The 19,963-nt window shown below is 33.8% G+C and overlaps 1 protein-coding gene across 1 annotated transcript in view; it reads right to left on the minus strand.

Moving 5' to 3' along the window:
* The window catches only part of LOC127700707 (uncharacterized oxidoreductase Lmo0432-like), a 33,695-nt gene extending 14,142 nt beyond the window's left edge, over nt 1–19,553 (minus strand). The window contains exon 1 of the mRNA XM_052204306.1: nt 19,395–19,553. Within this exon, the coding sequence (XP_052060266.1) occupies nt 19,395–19,404 (10 nt within the window). The 5' untranslated portion in view covers nt 19,405–19,553. The remainder of the gene's footprint in view (nt 1–19,394) is intronic.
* Nucleotides 19,554–19,963: the final 410 nt, after the last annotated feature.

The raw sequence follows: 19,963 nt of genomic DNA on the forward strand, positions 1-19,963 counted from the left end.
CATTTATCTATCTATTATACTGTTCAAGGGGAGGAAGTCCAGATTTTTTGGTTTTATTTCGGGGAAAAGGGGTGCGTTTTACGTACAGTGGCAAATATTACATGCATATCAGGACGAGAACATTTAAGTGTGATATGAATATGAATAAACCCTGCTAACTTGTACGATTCGCTCGTGTATGTAACAATGTTTTAGATTTTAACGAGAGAAATTTATGTATTACTGAAAAATTATTGCACCAGGGTTTTCGATATCACAAACTAGGCAAAACATTTACTAAATTTTATCATCGGTATAAGGACATCATTCGTAAATATAGCTCAACATGACCAGACTCAAGCTAGCGACCAATTCTAGCGACCAATCAAGCTAGCGACCAATTCTAGCGACCACTAAAGAACACAATGAGAATCAACTTGTCTAAGAATCATTATGTGGTATATGAAAAAACCACAAAACCACATTATGAAACAACGTTCTGTTAAAAAGAAAATCTATCTACCAGTACGGTATATATATATTGTTTTTTAACGTTTAAATGACCAGAAATGTCCATCAAATTAAGGGAGAAGGGACACTACAATACGAATGACGTCTGTAGCTGAATGCACTAACTAGTTTGGTTGCTAAATGTCTGCATCAATATCAATGAGTAAAATATAACGTGCCAGACAATCGTAAAAGTCAAAACAATTTAATACAATAGAAAAACAAAGGATATAGGGTATCCCTCCATGACACAAAATCAGTAAATGCACAGCGAAAAACACACAAAAAGCTAAGGAACATTCTTTGTTAACGAACTATTTTTATTCCCCTACATTCGAACACATACTATATGTTATCATATATGTATTTATATAAATAAAGGTGCGCCCCTCTCCGAAGTTTATTCTATCGGGAGAGGGACTAGTTGGGAAATAAAGTAATCCATATTTTGACGTCTTATTTACGTTTTCTCTGTTTTCCAAACTCTAATCCGAGATCGCAAAGATAAATCAATTATTGTAAACAAAATATTAAAAACGGAGCGTATATCCCCCAAGCACATAATGGTTATACAATAGTACTTTGCGGTTTAGAAATCAGAATAAAAAGCTAAAGAGTTTTTAGAATTTGAATAATAAAAAAAAGAGTGTTTGTTTATGATGATTTGCTCGCACAATCGTTTTCAATATTCAGTGAACCGTAAATAATTTAAAAAGTACATATTTTAATGAACATGTGTACCTAGTTTCAAGTTGACCAGACTACAACGTCATCTTAGACTAGATTCAACACTAACGTCATCTTAATGCAGTATGAATGGACGGACAAACGGACAAACGAATTAACGAACGAACACAAAAACCAGATAATATTATGGGCTTTACTGTCGTAGGCGGAGCATAGAATAACTATTTAATGTGAGTTCACTTAAACTTGTTCCTTTGTACAATGTATCAGCTTTCAAATAAACGAAATAAGAAAAATGTTATGTGCGAACGAATAACTATATACTGGCTTTCCATACACTCGGCATCCTCAAATATCCTTTATTTTCTAGAAAAGGAACTTTTAATGTCTATTCCCTATACTGAAAATGAAAACATACAAAATAACAAACTGTAAGAGTACATTTCATGCCCACAAACTTTATTTTGAATTGAAAGTATACGTGCACTATTTTGTACGGCATGCATCCTTACTTAAAAGAAATGTAAAGATTTTTTTGTTTCAAAAAAAGACCGTACACTTTGAATGTCAACTTTGAACCCCTTCAATTCCCAGAAGGTACTAACCCCCAAAAAATCATTTCAGTGGGTCCTGCTCTGATTCATTACCTTTCATTTGAGCTATGTCCGGTGTCGAACTTTGCCGTACGGAGCTGGCGAGACTTGCCGAAAGAATGTACGGTGAACACGTAAAAAAAAAAAAATAATATAAACTTTGAACCCCTTCAATTCCCAGAAGGTCCTAACCCCCAAAAAATCATTTCAGTGGATCCTGTTCTGATTCATTACCTTTCATTTGAGCTATGTCCGGTGTCGAACTTTGCCGTACGGAGCTGGCGAGACTTGCCGAAAGAATGTACGGTGGACACGTAAAAAAAAAAAATAATACAAACTTTGAACCCCTTCAATTCCCAGAAGGTCCTAACCCCCAAAAAATCATTTCAGTGCGTCCTGCTCTGATTCATTACCTTTCATTTGAGCTATGTCCAGTGTCGAACTTTGCCGTACGGAGCTGGCGAGACTTGCCGAAAGAATGTACGGTGGACAAGTAAAAAAAAAAATAATACAAACTTTGAACCCCTTCAATTCCCAGAAGGTCCTAACCCCCAAAAAATCATTTCAGTGGGTCCTGCTCTGATTCATTACCTTTCATTTGAGCTATGTCCGGTGTCGAACTTTGCCGTACGGAGCTGGCGAGACTTGCCGAAAGAATGTACGGTGGACACGTAAAAAAAAAAATAATACCAACTTTGAACCCCTTCAATTCCCAGAAGGTCCTAACCTTCAAAAAATCATTTCAGGAGGCTCTGGTCTGATTAAAATCAATTGATAGAAATCGTTTGTATTTTTGTTTGGTAGATTTTAAGTCCCTGTCTATGATTTTTGCAAGAGTGTCCGTAGATAAAATTCATTTCGCCTTGTTATTTTGTCGCCATCCTGAGTTTTTTTTTTTTGTCTTAAATGTACATTGTATATTATATGAATAACTTAATGAGAAAAAGCCAAATGAAATTTTTAAAGGGCACTGAATGAAAAAAAAATCGTAAGCTTAAAATTATTTATTCAGCAACACTACAGATGTCACATGTCAAGCAGGATCTTCCTACCTTGCCACAGATCCAATATATTTAGGGTCAGCTCATCCATGTAGACGGTTTCGATAATTTTACAACCCAATTCAAGTTTTTTTATCATGTTGACATGATTTAGTGTGAATCAATATTTCTATTGATATGTACTATCTAAGGCCATCCTGTTTTTTCCTAAAACTTTCATAACACAAATCTATTTTATTAAAGAAATATGTAATTTTAGGGGATTAAAAATATGACTTAGTCAGAGTACGAAGGTTCGAATCCTTCCCTAGGCTTTAACCATATTAGCTGGTCGCAAAGAGGACAGATTGTCTAGTGGCCTCGCCCTGCTAAAGTTTTCTTTTTTTCAGATTATAGTAATGCACATGTATAAAAAAAATATGCTAAGTGTTTCATTTAATGCGGGGAGGGTGAGGGGGTGCAAATTAACACGACTACTGGTAAATTTTCAAAGCACAAGCTGTGAACAGAATATAAGTCATTATTTAATATCCCAGGTTCATGTATCAACCTGCAATTTACACATTGTAAATTTCTTAATGGTCTAAATCAAATAAGTGAAAACAGACTGTTTTACTCTACACATCTGACATCCAAAAAAGAACGAATTTCACTGTTAAGTAAAAAAAAACATGTACTTTAAATGTAGTTCATTTCAAAACTTTATAGCAAGATATTTTTCTAATTAAACAGACAACAAATCAATAAAAAAAATTAAAGAAAAATAATACCATACATCTTTTTTTTTCAATTTGAATACTTAGAATTCCAAGAATATGAATCTTCAACCAGGCCTTGGAACGCAGAAATAGTTTTCTTTTAAAAAAGGTCAAGATTACACATTGGCGGAAATATACTCTGTTATACTTACAGACATAAAATAGTTCTCAGCACAAGGATTAATTGATTGAGGGTTGTTTTCATTTTCATCTAGTGACAAACAGTTCGTGCAGGTTTAAAGCGAATTAGTACAACCGATAAAATGTGACATGGCTTTAAAGCAGTTTGTACGAAAACTTTAAATGTGTAAATATGCATTTTTTTTCAATGAGATAAACAACCTGTAAAATATAATTGATTTGTATTATATCTTGAAAACCAACAAAAAAAACAAATCTAACCGTCATTAGAATAATTATTTAATCCTTGTTCAACTTGCTGGAATCCGACATTTATTTTTACTTTCTGATGGCATAATGAAATTACCTGCGAATACGATCATACACGGGGCGCAAAACTTACTTGCGCGAGCTTCCATCTCATTGGATAAAACGGTAACGTGATCAATTTTTAATATTAATTTAGTTCAAGCTATCAATCATTTTATTTATATTACGAATTATATATACCACGTGTCTAACTCATTAAAATATTTAAACAAACTCATCATTCGGATTCGTATGTTTAAATATGTTTAGTCGTTAGAACCATGTTATATATATATCATGTACGGGAGGTTCAAGTATATAATGATTTGCATTTCATAAGTCTCTCAGCTTTCCCGAAATATTCTTCATTTTCTAAACTTTTATATATATAATGTTTCATACACTTTATACTGTAAATTTCATCCAGACCCTCAGAGCAGTTGCTGGGTGCTTCTGAGAGGTCCGCGTTTGAACAATATATTTTACAGCGTCTCAGTTCAATGTTTCCCGCCTAAAGAAATGAAAACTTAAAAGGAGTTGCTACAATGTATTAAATTCGATGCGTTTTCCATACTATGATTACTGTTTGGAATGGACACTTTGTGAAGTTTTTTTATGTGTGGTTCTATCGGATGTTCAATTTATATGGATATTTCTAATGTAGTCGTGTGAAAAGAACAACGTGGTAAGTTTTATCTTTTTATCATACTTTATTCTTTGTCTGCAATAAGTTAGTTTATATTTTGTTGTTTTATGTCCGTTCGTCTATTCGCTTAGCAGTCCGTTACACTTTGTCTTACTTTAATATTTGCCCATGCTTTTGTCTTAAAATGGTAATGAATGTTCCTGTTGCTATCTTGTACCAGTCATTAAGATTAAATCCCTTAATTCAATTTTTAATTCAAGAACGTGTTGGCTAATGTGAAAAGCTGACAGTGTCAATTTTAACAAGATTTCTGAAGCCAAATATGGGCTACAGATTAGGTGATGTATTGTTGCGCCCAATATTTAAAACATATCTCTAACGGTATATTTAAATGATAAATTTACTTCTTTTCATTGCAATCAATAAACATATAATAAACCAAAAGGTGAAATATTCACTAAATTATAAGTAAAAAATAGAAATATAATTAAACATTAATTCTTCAACTTTCCTTCTTTTATTGTCAAAATGTATGTTGCTTAATGTTTTTTACACCGTACAAATATGTAAATCTTGTTTTACGCGTGTGTAGGCACAATCAATATTTGCGAACAAATTGAACGCAATAAAAGTTCAGAACGTTCCATATCAGATCAGGGGCAGGTTGTCTGATGTATCTGAAAATTTCAGGAAATATGTAGGGAATTTTTGCAGATTTAGGAAATGATCTTGAATAATATAAAAGATAGAGATAGCTGTAAACAGCAAAAGTGTTAAGCAATGTAAGCTCTACAAATAAGTCAACATGATCAAAATTTTCTATTGAACTCTTTAGGAGTTATTTTAAAAAAGAAGATGTTGCCCCTTAAAGTAAATTTTACAATTTTTCGTAAATTATTGTAATCTTTTACAAAAATCTTTTCCTCTGAAACTATTAATCCAAGTTAAACCAAACGTAGCCTTAATCATTCTTAGGGTATTTAATTCAAAATATGTATCTGATGACCCTGCCCATTACATGTCACCAAGATTACTGCTATGGCTAGCAAAAAAAAAAACAAAGGAGTAACATGCAGTTTATGGCTTTGATCTCTGAAACAAGCATTTTTAGCAAATCTGACACGGTATAAAAAAAAAAAGCTCATGAAGACCTCATGTGTATTAAAATTTAAGCACCTGCTTGAGTTATATGTGCATCAATCAATTTCGTATTGATTATTGTTGAATAGTTTCATTTCAATATATATATCTGACCATATGCTTTTCATATACTTGTTACGTTGGTTTTGTTCTTATGCTTTAAAATCAATGTTTTTTTTAAAATGTTAACCAAATTTTTTTTCAGGATTTATTGGATAGATATTTCGAAGACGAAAGAATAGAAGCAACCTGCTGTAATGGTGTAAAGAGATGGCGACATATTCGTTCAATAAATGTGCCATCAGATCAGTCAATCTGTCTGGTGCCCCACACGTCAATGAACAACATAACAAGAAAGAACAGGAAACCAATATCAATTGACAGAATTTTGAATATGGGAAAATACATGTCTACACAAACGGATCTTTTATACAGGCTTACTGGTGTTGTAATGCACCATGGAACTAGTCCAAGAAATGGACATTATACATATGTCAAGACAGATGGAGGTCCTCAAATACAGATTAATGATTGCTCATTTAAAGTTTACGTTGATGCTAATCTTTTGAAAGATTCATACCGTCTGCACTACGAACAAATTCCGGATGATGAAGCCATATGCCACCATTACTTTCCAGATGTAATAATGTCCATAATTGAGTGTGAAGGCTTGAAGAAATTAGAAAACACCATTCAATTCTCTGTAGCTCTGAGCGTGAGGAAAGATATGCTTTTCCAACTGATGCAACAAATTACGATTACGGAGGAAATACAGATACACTCTTAGAAGGCCTATAAAATTCTCCAAGAGGTTATTGGTTCGGTGGTTGATACTTCCATTGCAGACATTACAAAAACAGTTTTAACTTATTTTTCCAACAACTGTCCCGCAGCACTGTATGAAAACTTTGGAATTACTAGCATAAGATCCTATCATTGCAGTAACTGTCACAATAAAGGTACAGATTGTGAGCAGCACTTGTTACAAGATTGTCAAATGTTCAATAATCCAATAAATTCATCCGTTACTTCCCGCAAACTATCGACCTGCAATATGTGTGGAGAACAATCTTTAACTGAAGGAGAGTACGTGATAATTCGGGCCAGGACTATGATTGTGAAGGACTGTCTCGACATTTTAAAACTTGAGCAGTTGGAATCACTTATGTCGATATGTAATCCAAGGGCAATCGTCTCAAACTCAGGAACAGTTATTTTTAAATACGCATCGGAAGCAGTACACATATTGTTGGTAGAAAGACATGGAACAGTTTGCCAAATAAACGTAGGTCAGGTTTACGAAGCAATTCGTAACACCAATGAATGTGTTATGTTTCTAGAAAAGAACACGAAGCAGTCTAGATATGAAGCAGAGGCTAGCAAGTTTGCACTAGTAAAGGAACAATATATATGTAAAAATGATAAATATCCATTATCACTTTTCCTCTGTGAAGAAGAGAAAAACCTTATCAAAAATTTCAAAGCGCCGGTTTGTGTTGGATCAATTCATTTGAGTAAAGAGGAGGTCAACAGATTTTTGTTGGACGACTTTTCCTACCTGAATATTGATGCTTATTTAAAATCTTTGAAATCGAAATCTGAAAATAATATGTTTCTTCCTGCTGTGTGGTATAATGCCACATTTTCGTCAACTTTCGTGAGAAAACCAGATACTTCCAAAGCTTGGTTGAACAATGATTTAATTTTTGTACCTGCCAATGTTGATAGTAATCACTGGGTATTAATAGTCATCAAACCAAAAGGGAGATATATATATATACTATCTTGATCCACTTGGAAAAGACCCCAATCATGATGTCTTGGATCTCCTCTGTAAATTTCTAAACAATCAAATATTACTGGAACATTTCGAGAGCCACCTAACGGTATGGAAAGTGGAAAACCTGATGGATAATGGAATATTTCCAAGTCAGACAGATTCAACATCATGTGGACCATTGACTTGCCTGTATGTAAAGATGACATTGGAAGACAGGAGATTGATGGAATACCACGTTTCTCCTGTACAGATCAGGCAATATATCTTCAAAGAAGTCATTAAAGTTTACAAAAATGACTTAAACACTGATCTTTCATTTGGACTAAAAATTATTATATTTACTGAGGATTTGGATGCAGTTGTCTACAATATTGTTATGGGAAAACACGTATGTAACGATTTGCATAACAACTTTTTAAAGAATCCATGCACTATGAAGCGACAGGATTTGATAGGCTTTGCCGATGAATATCTCTCTCCGGACGTTTATTACTGTGGATTCATTTATTTTCGTGGGTACCAATTTTCGTGGATTGAGGAAAACTTGCATTTTCGTGGACACTTGATTTCGTGGTTTTGCCAAAGTCTGCATACAATCTTATAGAAAATTTGTGATTAGTTGAACATTTAAATTCGTGGTTTACCTGTACCCACGAAATCCACGAAAATTGGTACCTAACGAATAATAATGAATCCACAGTATTTAATCCAAACTTACTTAACTGATACTAACTTTATGCATGTTACACGTCAATTAAAACTACCATACCAGCAATCAATTTTCTCTGATGCAAAGCAGCTGAACACTAAACTGCAGCAAAATGTTATGTACGCAAACTGGTACGTAGAATGTGTTTTGGGAAAGGAGGTAATTGCAGAGATACTTGGACGGTTCCAGAACATAACAACTGTTGAAATGAGACAAATCTGCTCGAAGACAGAGTATTCCTGTCGTGAAGCCATAAAGGAAGAAATCCAAAGTTTTAGACAGACAAGAAAGAATTTGAAGTTGAATTAATGCGAAAAGTGATAAATTTCAAAGATTACTTCATGATATCCTTTTGTTTTATTCCGTAAGGGGGTTAGAACGAAATTTCTGCATACCTGTAACAACTGTGTACTGTATTATGTTTGAATACTATGGTGTTAATAATGATAAAGATGAAGATACAGTTGACAATGCTGAACAAGATGATGCTTAAGTAAAGTTTTAATTGCCAGTAGTGATTATGATGATGGTACATTTTTATGGTAGTGCTGAGAATGTTGATGTTGAAGTAGGGTTGAATAGCCGAAAGATATGTTATTGATTATTATGGTGATACGTTTCTGGTTATTGTGCTTAGCATGATGATGGTGAAGTAAAGTTTATATTGCCTAAATATATATCAATGATCAAGATGGGGATACATTTTTGTTGATGGTGCTGAACATGATTATGTTGAAGTAAAGTTTTACTTGACAATAGAGATGTTAAAGATAAAGATGATGTTTAAACTTTGTTGACGGTGCTGAACATGATTATGATGAAGTAAAGTTTTAGCTAACAATAGTGATGTTAATGATGAAATTAGAGGTAAACTGCTGTTGATGGTGCTGTCACGAAGATGATGATGGTACGTTTTAACTGACGACAGTGATGCTAATGATTATGATGGTAATACGTTTCCGTTGACGGTGCTGAAAATGATGATGGTGAGGCAACGTTTTAACTGACGACAGCGATGTTAATGATTATGATGGTGGTACGAATCCGTTGATTGTGCTGAACATGATGATGGTGAAGAAACGGTTTAACTGATGACAGCGATGTTAATGATTATGATGGTGGTACGTTTTCGTTAACGGTGCTGAACATGATAATGATGAAATAAAATTTAAATAGCCAATTGTGATGTTAATGATTATAATGGTAGCAAATATTTGTTTACGGGGCTAAACATGACGATGGTGAAAAAAGTTTTAATTCGCGAAAGATATGTAATTGATTATGATGGTGGTACGTTTCTGTTCATTGTGGTGAGTGTGACGATGGTGATGTAAGGTTTTACTTGACAAAAGTGATGTTAATGACAAAGATCGAAGTTACAATTTTGTTGATGAAGCTGAACATGATGATGGTGAAGTAACGTTTAACTTGACAATAGTGATGTTAATGACAAAGATGGAGATACATTTTTGTTGATGTTGCTATACATGAAGATGGTGAAGTTAAGTTTTAATTGACAACAGTGATATTAATGATAATAATGGTGGTACGTTTCTGTTGACGGTGTTGAACATGGTGATGGTGAAGTAACGGCTTAACTGACGGCATTGATGTTAATGATTACGATGGTGGTATGTTTCCGGTGATGGTACTGGATATAATGACGGAGAAGTCACGGTTTAACTGACGGCAGTCATGTTAGTGATTACGATGGTGAGACGTTTCTGTTGACGGTGCTGAATATGTTGAAACTTGAAATAAAGTTGTAGTAGCCAATGTCAGTGTATATTTGTTCAACATCACGATGGTGAAGTAAAGTTTAAATTGCCGAAAGCTATGTAATTGATTATGATGGTGGTTCATTTCTGTTTATGAGAAGGATCATGAAGAAGTAAGGTTTAAAATGGCAAGATGAAGATGAAGATACAATTTTGTTGATGGTGCTGAACATGATTATGTTGAAGTATATATTTTTTTAACAATTGTGACGGTGCTGAACATGACAATGTTGAGTTTTATTATTATGATGGTGGTACGTTTCCGTTGACGGTGTTAAACATGATGATGGTGAGGTAAAATTTTAATGTGAATGATTATTATGGCAGTATACATTTGTTTACGGTACTTAATATCACGATGGTGAAGTAAAGTTAAGATTGCTGAAATATATGGATTTTGATTATGATGGTGGTACGTTTCTGTTGACGGTGCTGAACATGATGATGATGACGTAAATTGTTAATAGGTGACGGTGATGTTAATGATTCTGATGGTGATACGTTTATGTTGACGGTGCTAATTATGATTATGATTGTGGTGGAACGTTTTTGGTAGTGCTGAACATGATTATGGTGATGTAAAGTATAATTAACAGTAATTACCAGAAGTAAAAGTTTTAGTTGCCAAAAATTGTGTTTTTAATAAAAATTGAGATATATTGTATTGACAGTGCTGAACACAATTAAGGTGAAGTAAAATTCTAATTGCCAATAGTGATGTTTATGATTATAATGGTTGTATATATTTGTTAACAGTGCTGAACACAATTATAGTGAAGTAAAATTATAATTGCCATAGTGATGTTTATGATTATAATGGTTGTATATATTTGTTGAAAGTGTTGAAGTAAAGTTTTGAATGCCAATAGTAATGTTATTAGATATAGTGGTTGCTTATCTTGAGTGTTGGAGCTGAATATGATGATGATCTGGTTTATATTGCCAATACTGATGGTCACGATAATGAAGGTTGTGCAGTTGTTAATTTGGTCCTGATGATTGTTATAATGATGTTTTGTTCACAATGCCTGTGACGACGACGATGATGATGGATAATGACGATGATGATGATGATGGATGATGATGATGATGATGATGATGATGATGATGATGATGATGATGATGATGATGATGATGATGATGATGATGATGATGATGAGGAGGAGGAGGAGGAGGAGGAGGAGGAGGAGGAGGAGGATGTAAAAGAGGAGCAGGAAGGAAATGAGAATAAGTAGGATATGTAAAGCTGTTAATGAAAATGATGAACATTTGAAGTACAATGAAGATGAAAAGATGGTGACAATTTTGGTTATTTTGATTATTTTTATAATGTTTTGGATGATTTTTATTATTATTAATGTGAATGTGTCATGTGAAAGACAGTTATATTGAATATTGTTTATGATATGTTTATTGTGATTGTGATAATATTTAGGGTTGTAATATTTGTAATGATATAATGTGTAATGGTGTTAAAATATTCCTAATAATGACCAAGGAAACAATGTGTGTATTGCTGATTATCAATTCTTAGTGATGGTTAATTTATCTGTGATGCTAATCAATAGTGGTCAATAATAATAATGATTTTGCTGGCATAGAGGAATTGGACGATTTTATTTGTAATGGTAATGATGATACTTATAGGATTATGGTCATACTAATGGTGATAATAAAGGTGCTATTGATAGAGGATAGAGAACCCGATATAATGTTGATGATAATAATGTTAAATAACTTTTGTAGACAAAAAGGTTGATTTTGATGTTGATGACGATTTGTACAAGAAATAAACTTTCATAAAATCATTTGGAATCAATCAAGATCAATATATTTGAATATTGTGTTATTTGTACAAATGCCATGTTTTTCATATAAATGTCTATTCAATGCAATTCTGTAACTTTGTAAGCTGAGTTGTTTTAAAACTTTTTTATAACTTTCTCCTATTATAGTTTCAAAATAATTATGACGACGATGAAGATGGTGGAATCTGTTACGAAGCATTTAAGCATTATTATGGAAGAATATGGTACGAAAATGTATGACATAATCTTGTTTCTTCTTGTTCTATTTTGACGAATAATAATAACAATGATTATAACCATTAAATGCTGATGAAACTAGTAGTTGGAATGAAAAATGTGCGAAAATATACTTTACTAGGACCATGAAAAATATGAATCATTCAAACTGATATTCAAAAGACTATTTCAGTATAAGAAATAAAATATATGATACGTTTTCATTATTATTTGAAGTCGTAAAACATACAATATTGAAGAGTGTTTTAATGATTAACATTTTTCTACTTCATATGTTTCATTACGTAACATAAGATAAATCAAACCTCGTTAGCACTTGACAAAACAGTATGTGATACCATACCAAGAATGTTCCAAATGGTAAGAACCCAAGAAAGAACTTTCCAATATTAATATAGTCTTATGTAAAACAAGGACCAGTCCATAAAGAGCAAAATTCGACAACTAACTAATAATATCATGCAAACAAACAATCAACACACAGTCTCTAAAAATACAACAACATGGAAATCAAGAGACCGAACAAGACGTATCACACAAAAAAAAACCATTCAGTTGTCAGGTTTCAATTATATTATCATAGTAGGAAAAGTCATGAATAAGTTTACATTTTTTTGCCATTGCAGGTTCAAAATGAGAACATTTATCAGCTATCCTTTATGTATAGACGGACAGATTTTACGGTAATTAATAGACCTTTGAAATGTTTGGAACCGGTTTGTTAAATTCACATGTTATTTGAGACGGTAATATCCCTTCGTAAATTTTACTTATGCCATCACGAGTTGGTAGAACGTAATAGAATAATTATCCGTTTCAAAGATGATAGCAGATATGTTCCAAATGACATAACTACAATCCCGTCCACTTTTAAGGAATGAGACCTACCAGAAAATAAATTGTTTTATAACTATTCAAATGTTTCGGATCCGACATATCCTTGGCTGTCAAGTTTTAGCGTTCTTGATAAGGGTTAAATCCAGAAAAGCAATTCAGATGCATGTTTACATATTATTTCATTGAATTTATGAAACTTAAATTAAAATTAAAAGTGGTATATCGTCAGATATAGTAAGTATCTATATTTACAGTAGTGCAACCGAAATGCATCGATATGGCAAAATTTGATCAATTCATATAATAAGAACAGATAATTTATGAAGGACAATTCACGGAAAAAAATAATGACGTACATGATACCGATTTAAGAGTCCCTTGAATTACTAGAATTAGTTGAAAGACTAATACATAATTCAAGTTATTTCAGAATTACCCTATTTTAAATTTATCTGAATACATGTTTGGTAATGAGTACCCATTCCTAAAAAATCACAGCAGGGCCCACTGGTTTTCTTTCGGCAAACCTCCCCTGCTCCATACAGCACAGTTCGACACCGGACAGAGCTCAAATAAAAGGTAATAAATCAGAGCAGGACCCACTGAAATGATTTTTTGGGGGTTAGGACCTTCTGGGAATTGAAGGGGTTCAAAGTTGGTATTATTTTTTTTTTTACGTGTCCACCGTACATTCTTTCGGCAAGTCTCGCCAGCTCCGTACGGCAAAGTTCGACACCGGACATAGCTCAAATGAAAGGTTATGAATCAGAGCAGGACCCACTGAAATGATTGTTTGGGGGTTAGGACCTTCTGGGAATTGAAGGGGTTCAAAGTTGGTATTATTTTTTTTTCTACGTGTCCACCGTACATTCTTTCGGCAAGTCTCGCCAGCTCCGTACGGCAAAGTTCGACACCGGACATAGCTCAAATGAAAGGCAATGAATTAGAGCAGGACCCACTGAAATGATTTTTTGGGGGTTAGGACCTTCTGGGAATTGAAGGGGTTCAAAGTTGGTATTATTTTTTTTTTCGTGTCCACCGTACATTCTTTCGGCAAGTCTCGCCAGCTCCGTACGGCAAAGTTCGACACCGGACATAGCTCAAATGAAAGGTAATGAATCAGAGCAGGACCCACTGAAATGATTTTTTGGGGGTTAGGACCTTCTGGGAATTGAAGGGGTTCGAAGTTGAAATTCAAAGTGTACGGTTTTTTTTTAAACAAAAAAATCTTTACATTTCTTTTTAGTAAGGATGCATGCCGTACAAAATAGTGCACGTAAACTTTCAATTCAAAATTTTGTTTGTGGGCATGAAATGTACTCTTGCAGTTTGTTATTTTGTATGTTTTCATTTTCAGTATAGGGAATAGACATTAAAAGTTCCTTTTCTAGAAAATAAAGGATATTTGAGGATGCCGAGTGTATGGAAAGCCAGTATATAGTTATTCTTTCGCACATAATATTTTTCTTATTTCGTTTATTTGAACAAAGGAACAATTTTAAGTGAATAGTTATTCTATGCTCCGCCTACGACAGTAAAACCCATAATATTATCTGTTTTTTGTGTTCGTTCGTTAATTCGTTTGTCCGTTTGTCCGTCCATTCATACTGCATTAGAATGACGTTTGTGTTGAATCTAGTCTAAGATGACGTTGTAGTCAGATCAACTTGAAACTAGGTACACATGTTCATTAAAATATGTACTTTTTAAATTATTTACGGTTCACTGAATATTGAAAACGATTGTGCGAGCAAATCATCATAAATAAACACTCTTGTTTTTTTTTTTATTATTATTCAAATTCTTAAAACTCTTTAGCTTTTTATTCTGATTTCTAAACCGCAAAGTACTATTGTATAGCCATTATGTGCTTGGAGGATATACGCTCCGTTTTTAATATTTTGTTTACAATAATTAATTTATCTTTGCGATCTCGGTTTAGAGTTTAGAAAACAGAGAAAACGTAAAGAAGACGTCAAAATATGGATTACTTTATTTCCCAACTAGTCCCTCTCCCGATTGAATAAACTCCGGAGAGGGGCGCACCTCTATTTATATAAATACATATATGATAACATATAGTATGTGTTCGAATGTAGGGGAATAAAAATAGTTCGTTCACAAAGAATGTTCCTTAGCTTTTTGTGTGTTTTTCGCTGTGCATTTACTGATTTTGTGTCATGGAGGGATACCCCATATCCTTTGTTTTTCTATTGTATTAAATTGTTTTGACTTTTACGATTTTCTGGCACGTTATATTTTACTCATTGATATTGATGCAGACATTTAGCAACCAAACTAGTTAGTGCATTCAGCTACAGACGTCATTCGTATTGTAGTGTCCCTTCTCCCTTAATTTGATGGACATTTCTGGTCATTTAAACGTTAAAAAACAATATATATACCGTACTGGTAGATGGATTTTCTTTTTAACAGAACGTTGTTTCATAATGTGGTTTTGTGGTTTTCTCATATACCACATAATGATTCTTAGACAAGTTGATTCTCATTGTGTTCTTTAGTGGTCGCTAGAATTGGTCGCTAGCTTGATTGGTCGCTAGAATTGGTCGCTAGCTTGAGTCTGGTCTCAACATGCAGACTTCTTATACGTTCAGGTATTTCACATCCAATTTTTTATGGAAATATTCTTTATAAAGCACAAAAATGTCAGTATTCACCTCTGAAGCTAACAAAACCTTTAAATAGACTTATTAAGAAGGGATATAGTTACGATACTGTTGTCAGGTCATTAAAGATTGCATATTTTGGCGTTAATACTGATTCACTTATAGGGTCTTTGCATCGGCACTAAACACATTTATTTAAAAACCAGTTGTTGGCATGACACGGGTTATGTTCTTCTCATATATGTTATGAAGGTATGATACTAAACCCCTAACGGGAAGGATTGTGCCTGATATTCATATGATGAAGACATAATCTTTCAATCAGTTTAATTGAAGTCTGGAGCTGGCATGTCAGTTAACTGCTAGTAGTCTGTTGTTATTTATGTATTATTGTCATTTTGTTTATTTTCTTTGGTTACATCTTCTGACATCAGACTCGGACTTCTCTTGAACTGAATTTTAATGTGCGTATTGTTATGCGTTTACTTTTCTACATTGGCTAGAGGTATAGGGGGAGGGTTGAGATCTCATAAACATGTTTAACCCCGCCGCATTTTTGCGCCTGTCCCAAGTCAGGAGCCTCTAGCCTTTGTTAGTCTTGTATTATTTTTAATTTTAGTTTCTTGTGTACAATTTGGAGTTTAGTATGGCGTTCATTATCACTGAACTAGTATATATAATTGTTTAGGGGCCAGCTGAAGGACGCCTCCGGGTGCGGGAATTTCTCGCTGCATTGAAGACCTGTTGGTGACCTTCTGCTGTTGTCTGTTCTATGGTCGGGTTGTTGTCTTTTTGACACATTCCCCATTTCCATTCTCAATTTTATTTGTTACAAGACAAGGGGGGGGGGGGTCACATTCTGATATAGCTCTGACCATCTCAGTCCAACGCTAATCGTATTATTTGTCATATCAGTTGATCTTTGTTTTTTAAGATTAAGACTCCAGATTCTTATGTTTTATTTCGTGGAAAACGGGAGTGGTAAATACAAATTCTCCGCTAACTCTTACATAGATGTGATTTTATATGAGTAAAATTTGACCCCCTCACAGTCATAACCGAAGTTTTATAAGCACAATATTATGTTGTATATATTAACACACAACATAGATAAATATTTTCTTAAATATTGTTCATAAAAAAAGTCTGGTTTTTAATCATAAAAAAAAATTCAAACAAAACATGTAAAAATAATACATAGCGATGGGTAAATCTTTTGCTTTATGAATTTATGGAAAACTTTCTTTGTATATCATTTTGCCTCCGAACTTGCAAATGAAGAAGAAAAAATCCTGGGGATTTGTCCCTCATTCTTTTCCATAGAATTGCAGTTTCAATTCACATAATTCTGTAATGTTTTACGCATCATTATTGTCTTTCAATTTAACATAAAACGATCTAATATTTGTACTATATTCGAAGTCAACACCAAAAATCTTCAATTCTGCACAAGTATATGTCATCCTATCATTGTTTTATTTTGACTTTACGTTCTGTTTTTTTAACTTAACATTTTACTGTTTCAAGTCAAGACCAAACTACTTCAAATTTACATCTTGTAGATTCAAGTCAACACATTGTATGATAAGCCTCTCGTGACGTCATAATGATATAACATCGTGCTATCTTAGCTCAACAACACGTACTTTCAACTGTACGTCGTGTAGTTTTGACTGAGCATATTGTATGGCAAGCCTATCGTGATATTATTATGATATAACATCGTGCTATCATAGCTCAACATCACATACTTTCAACTGTACGTTGTGTAGTTTTAAATGAGCATATTGTATGGTAAGCCTATCGTGACATTCAAATGATATAAAAACATGCTATCTTAGCTTAACATCATCTAGTTTCGACTGAAAATCATGTAGTTTTAAATGAGCATATCGTCTGGTAAGCCTATCGTGACATTATAATGGTATAACATCGTGCTGTCTTAGCTGAACAACACGTACTTTCAGCTGTACGTCGTGTAGTTTTAAATGAGCATATTTTATGGCAAGCCTATCGTGATATTATTATGATATAAGATATTGCTATCATAGCTCAACATCACGTACTTTCAACTATACGTCGTGTAGTTTTAAACGAGCATATCGTGTGGTAAGCCTATCGTGACATTCTAATGATATAACAACGTGCCATCTTAGCTTAACATCACGTACTTTCAACTGTACGTTGTGTAGTTTTAAATGAGCAAATTGTATAATAAGCCTATTGTGACATTACAATGATATAACATCGTACTATCGTAGCTTAACATTACAAAATTTCAACTGTACGTCCTGTAGTTTCAAGTGAGCATCTTAGATTAACACGTTGCATCGTGTTGTTTTAAGTCAACAAATTGTATGGTAAGCCTATCGTTTCAATATAGTGATGTAGCATCGTGTTATCTTAACTTAACATCATGTACTTTCAACTGTGCATCATGGTGTTTTAAATCAACAGATTGCATGATAGACCAATCGTAATATCACAATGATATAACATCGTACTATCTCAGCTCAACATTTATTAATAACAAGTCAGCACCATACATTTTAGCTATTCATTTTATTTGTTATCATAGCTGTCGATGTGGATGACTGAGCAGTATCCATCTGCAAGCTAACATCATGCAACGTCAACTTCACATCATGTACTTTACACCCAACGTTACGTGTGTTTGGCATATCATCACAACATCGTGACTTATCATTATACTATCACGACTAAAGCACTTGTCATTGCAAGTCAACATTGCGCAGATTCAACTTCGCATATTGTAATTTAGAGTTAGCATTTTGATGACTCAATTCAACATTACGCTGTCTAAACTTTACATTTTAATCTTCAGCATAACGTTTTGTAAATCTCTAATATATGACAGCTGAGGCTTTCCATATAAAATAGCGAAAACGTCCTGCGTCCGTCTGGTCACGCCTTGTCGTTCACGATCAAGATAATGCGTTGCCCGATCTTTACGATCAATATTGATAAAAAAAATCAAAAAAATTCAATGTTTTCAAAAACAAAATGAACGGCTTCAAGCGAAAAAAAACTTGTATTTCACTGTTCTATCTGACACACCAAAGATTCATTTTCAAATATGTCATTATATATTGGAATGTAACCATTATAGGTACGAAACGAGGATTTTTTTTAAATGAATCTATTAGACTTGTGTTGCGCCTTTTGTGTTTTCTCATAAAGTACTGCATATTTTCTTTATCTTATTACGCAGTATTATTGAGAAAGTTGAATCCTTTTGACAGACATAATTTTTTATTCGGATTTGTTCCGCGTTTTGAAAATACAGCATATATTTCACAGATTTTGAAGTAGAATTACAATTAATTACATTCACGATCCGATCGCAATGCTTGACCACCGTTAGGTATTCTTTCACGATCATTTTCCTCGATATACCGAATGACAGCTGTGACTTCATGTAAAGATGTAAGCCGGAAAGTGCGGAGTAACAACGTCCAGACTGACTTGCAGACGGACTACTGAGTGTCTACGAGGGACATTTACAGACAGTTGTAGTCGTTACATGATTTTCTGCGCATGTTTATCGAACATGTAAACCCTGAATATCAAATATATGAATGTGACTTGAGCATTTTGATTTGTGTATATTTTTAACTCAATGTAACAAAATCAGATTTGCAGTCAGCTGTGTACATTTTACCTGTACGATACCCTGTTTATTTATACAGGTTTTGACAGTAATCATATATAAGTGTGGAAGAAAGCATAAAACGTATTAACAATTACGCAATATCACATACGACTGTGTGTGCATATTGTGCTGTGTGAAAGTTTTACACGTACTATTGACCGCGATAAAAGATAAGTATAAGTTCAATGAATAAAGATCTCACCTGAAGCCATGTTATAACATATACATATATATATCACAAAGTGTATTATACAAATTTTATCACGTGGTGTGTATGCACGTTTGTGACATCTAATTGAAACAGAGAAACGTGTGTACAACTTAACTCAGTCTACAGAAAGAACGAATCTATGAAGCATATGTTTGTTGTTGTTGTAATATCTGCGTAGCTTATTTTGTTTTCTTGTTGCTCTTTTTAAAGGGTTAACCAGACGACGAAAAAGATGTCACGGAAATCCTGAACTGCATGATATGGTCTGATATGCATGTACCAGATCATTTGACTGGTTATCGGCACGACACATTTTGTCGACTGCCATTGTTTTGTCTGCTTTTCCGATTGCCATTGCTATACAATGGATTTTGCAGTCGTGTACAACAGATTTTGATATTTGCTTCCAATTGCATCTGTCGCACTGATAGTCTGTTATATGGTGTGTGTAATTATCTACTTAAGTAATGTGTTGTCACCCGCCGTAGAAATATTGAGCGTCCTTCCATGTGTCCGTGCGTTCGTCGGCCCAGTATTGTATGTGCTCTCACACTCACAAT

Source organism: Mytilus californianus, unplaced genomic scaffold (genome assembly GCF_021869535.1).
Source record: "Mytilus californianus isolate M0D057914Y unplaced genomic scaffold, xbMytCali1.0.p SCAF_5, whole genome shotgun sequence".
Taxonomy (NCBI): domain Eukaryota; kingdom Metazoa; phylum Mollusca; class Bivalvia; order Mytilida; family Mytilidae; genus Mytilus; species Mytilus californianus.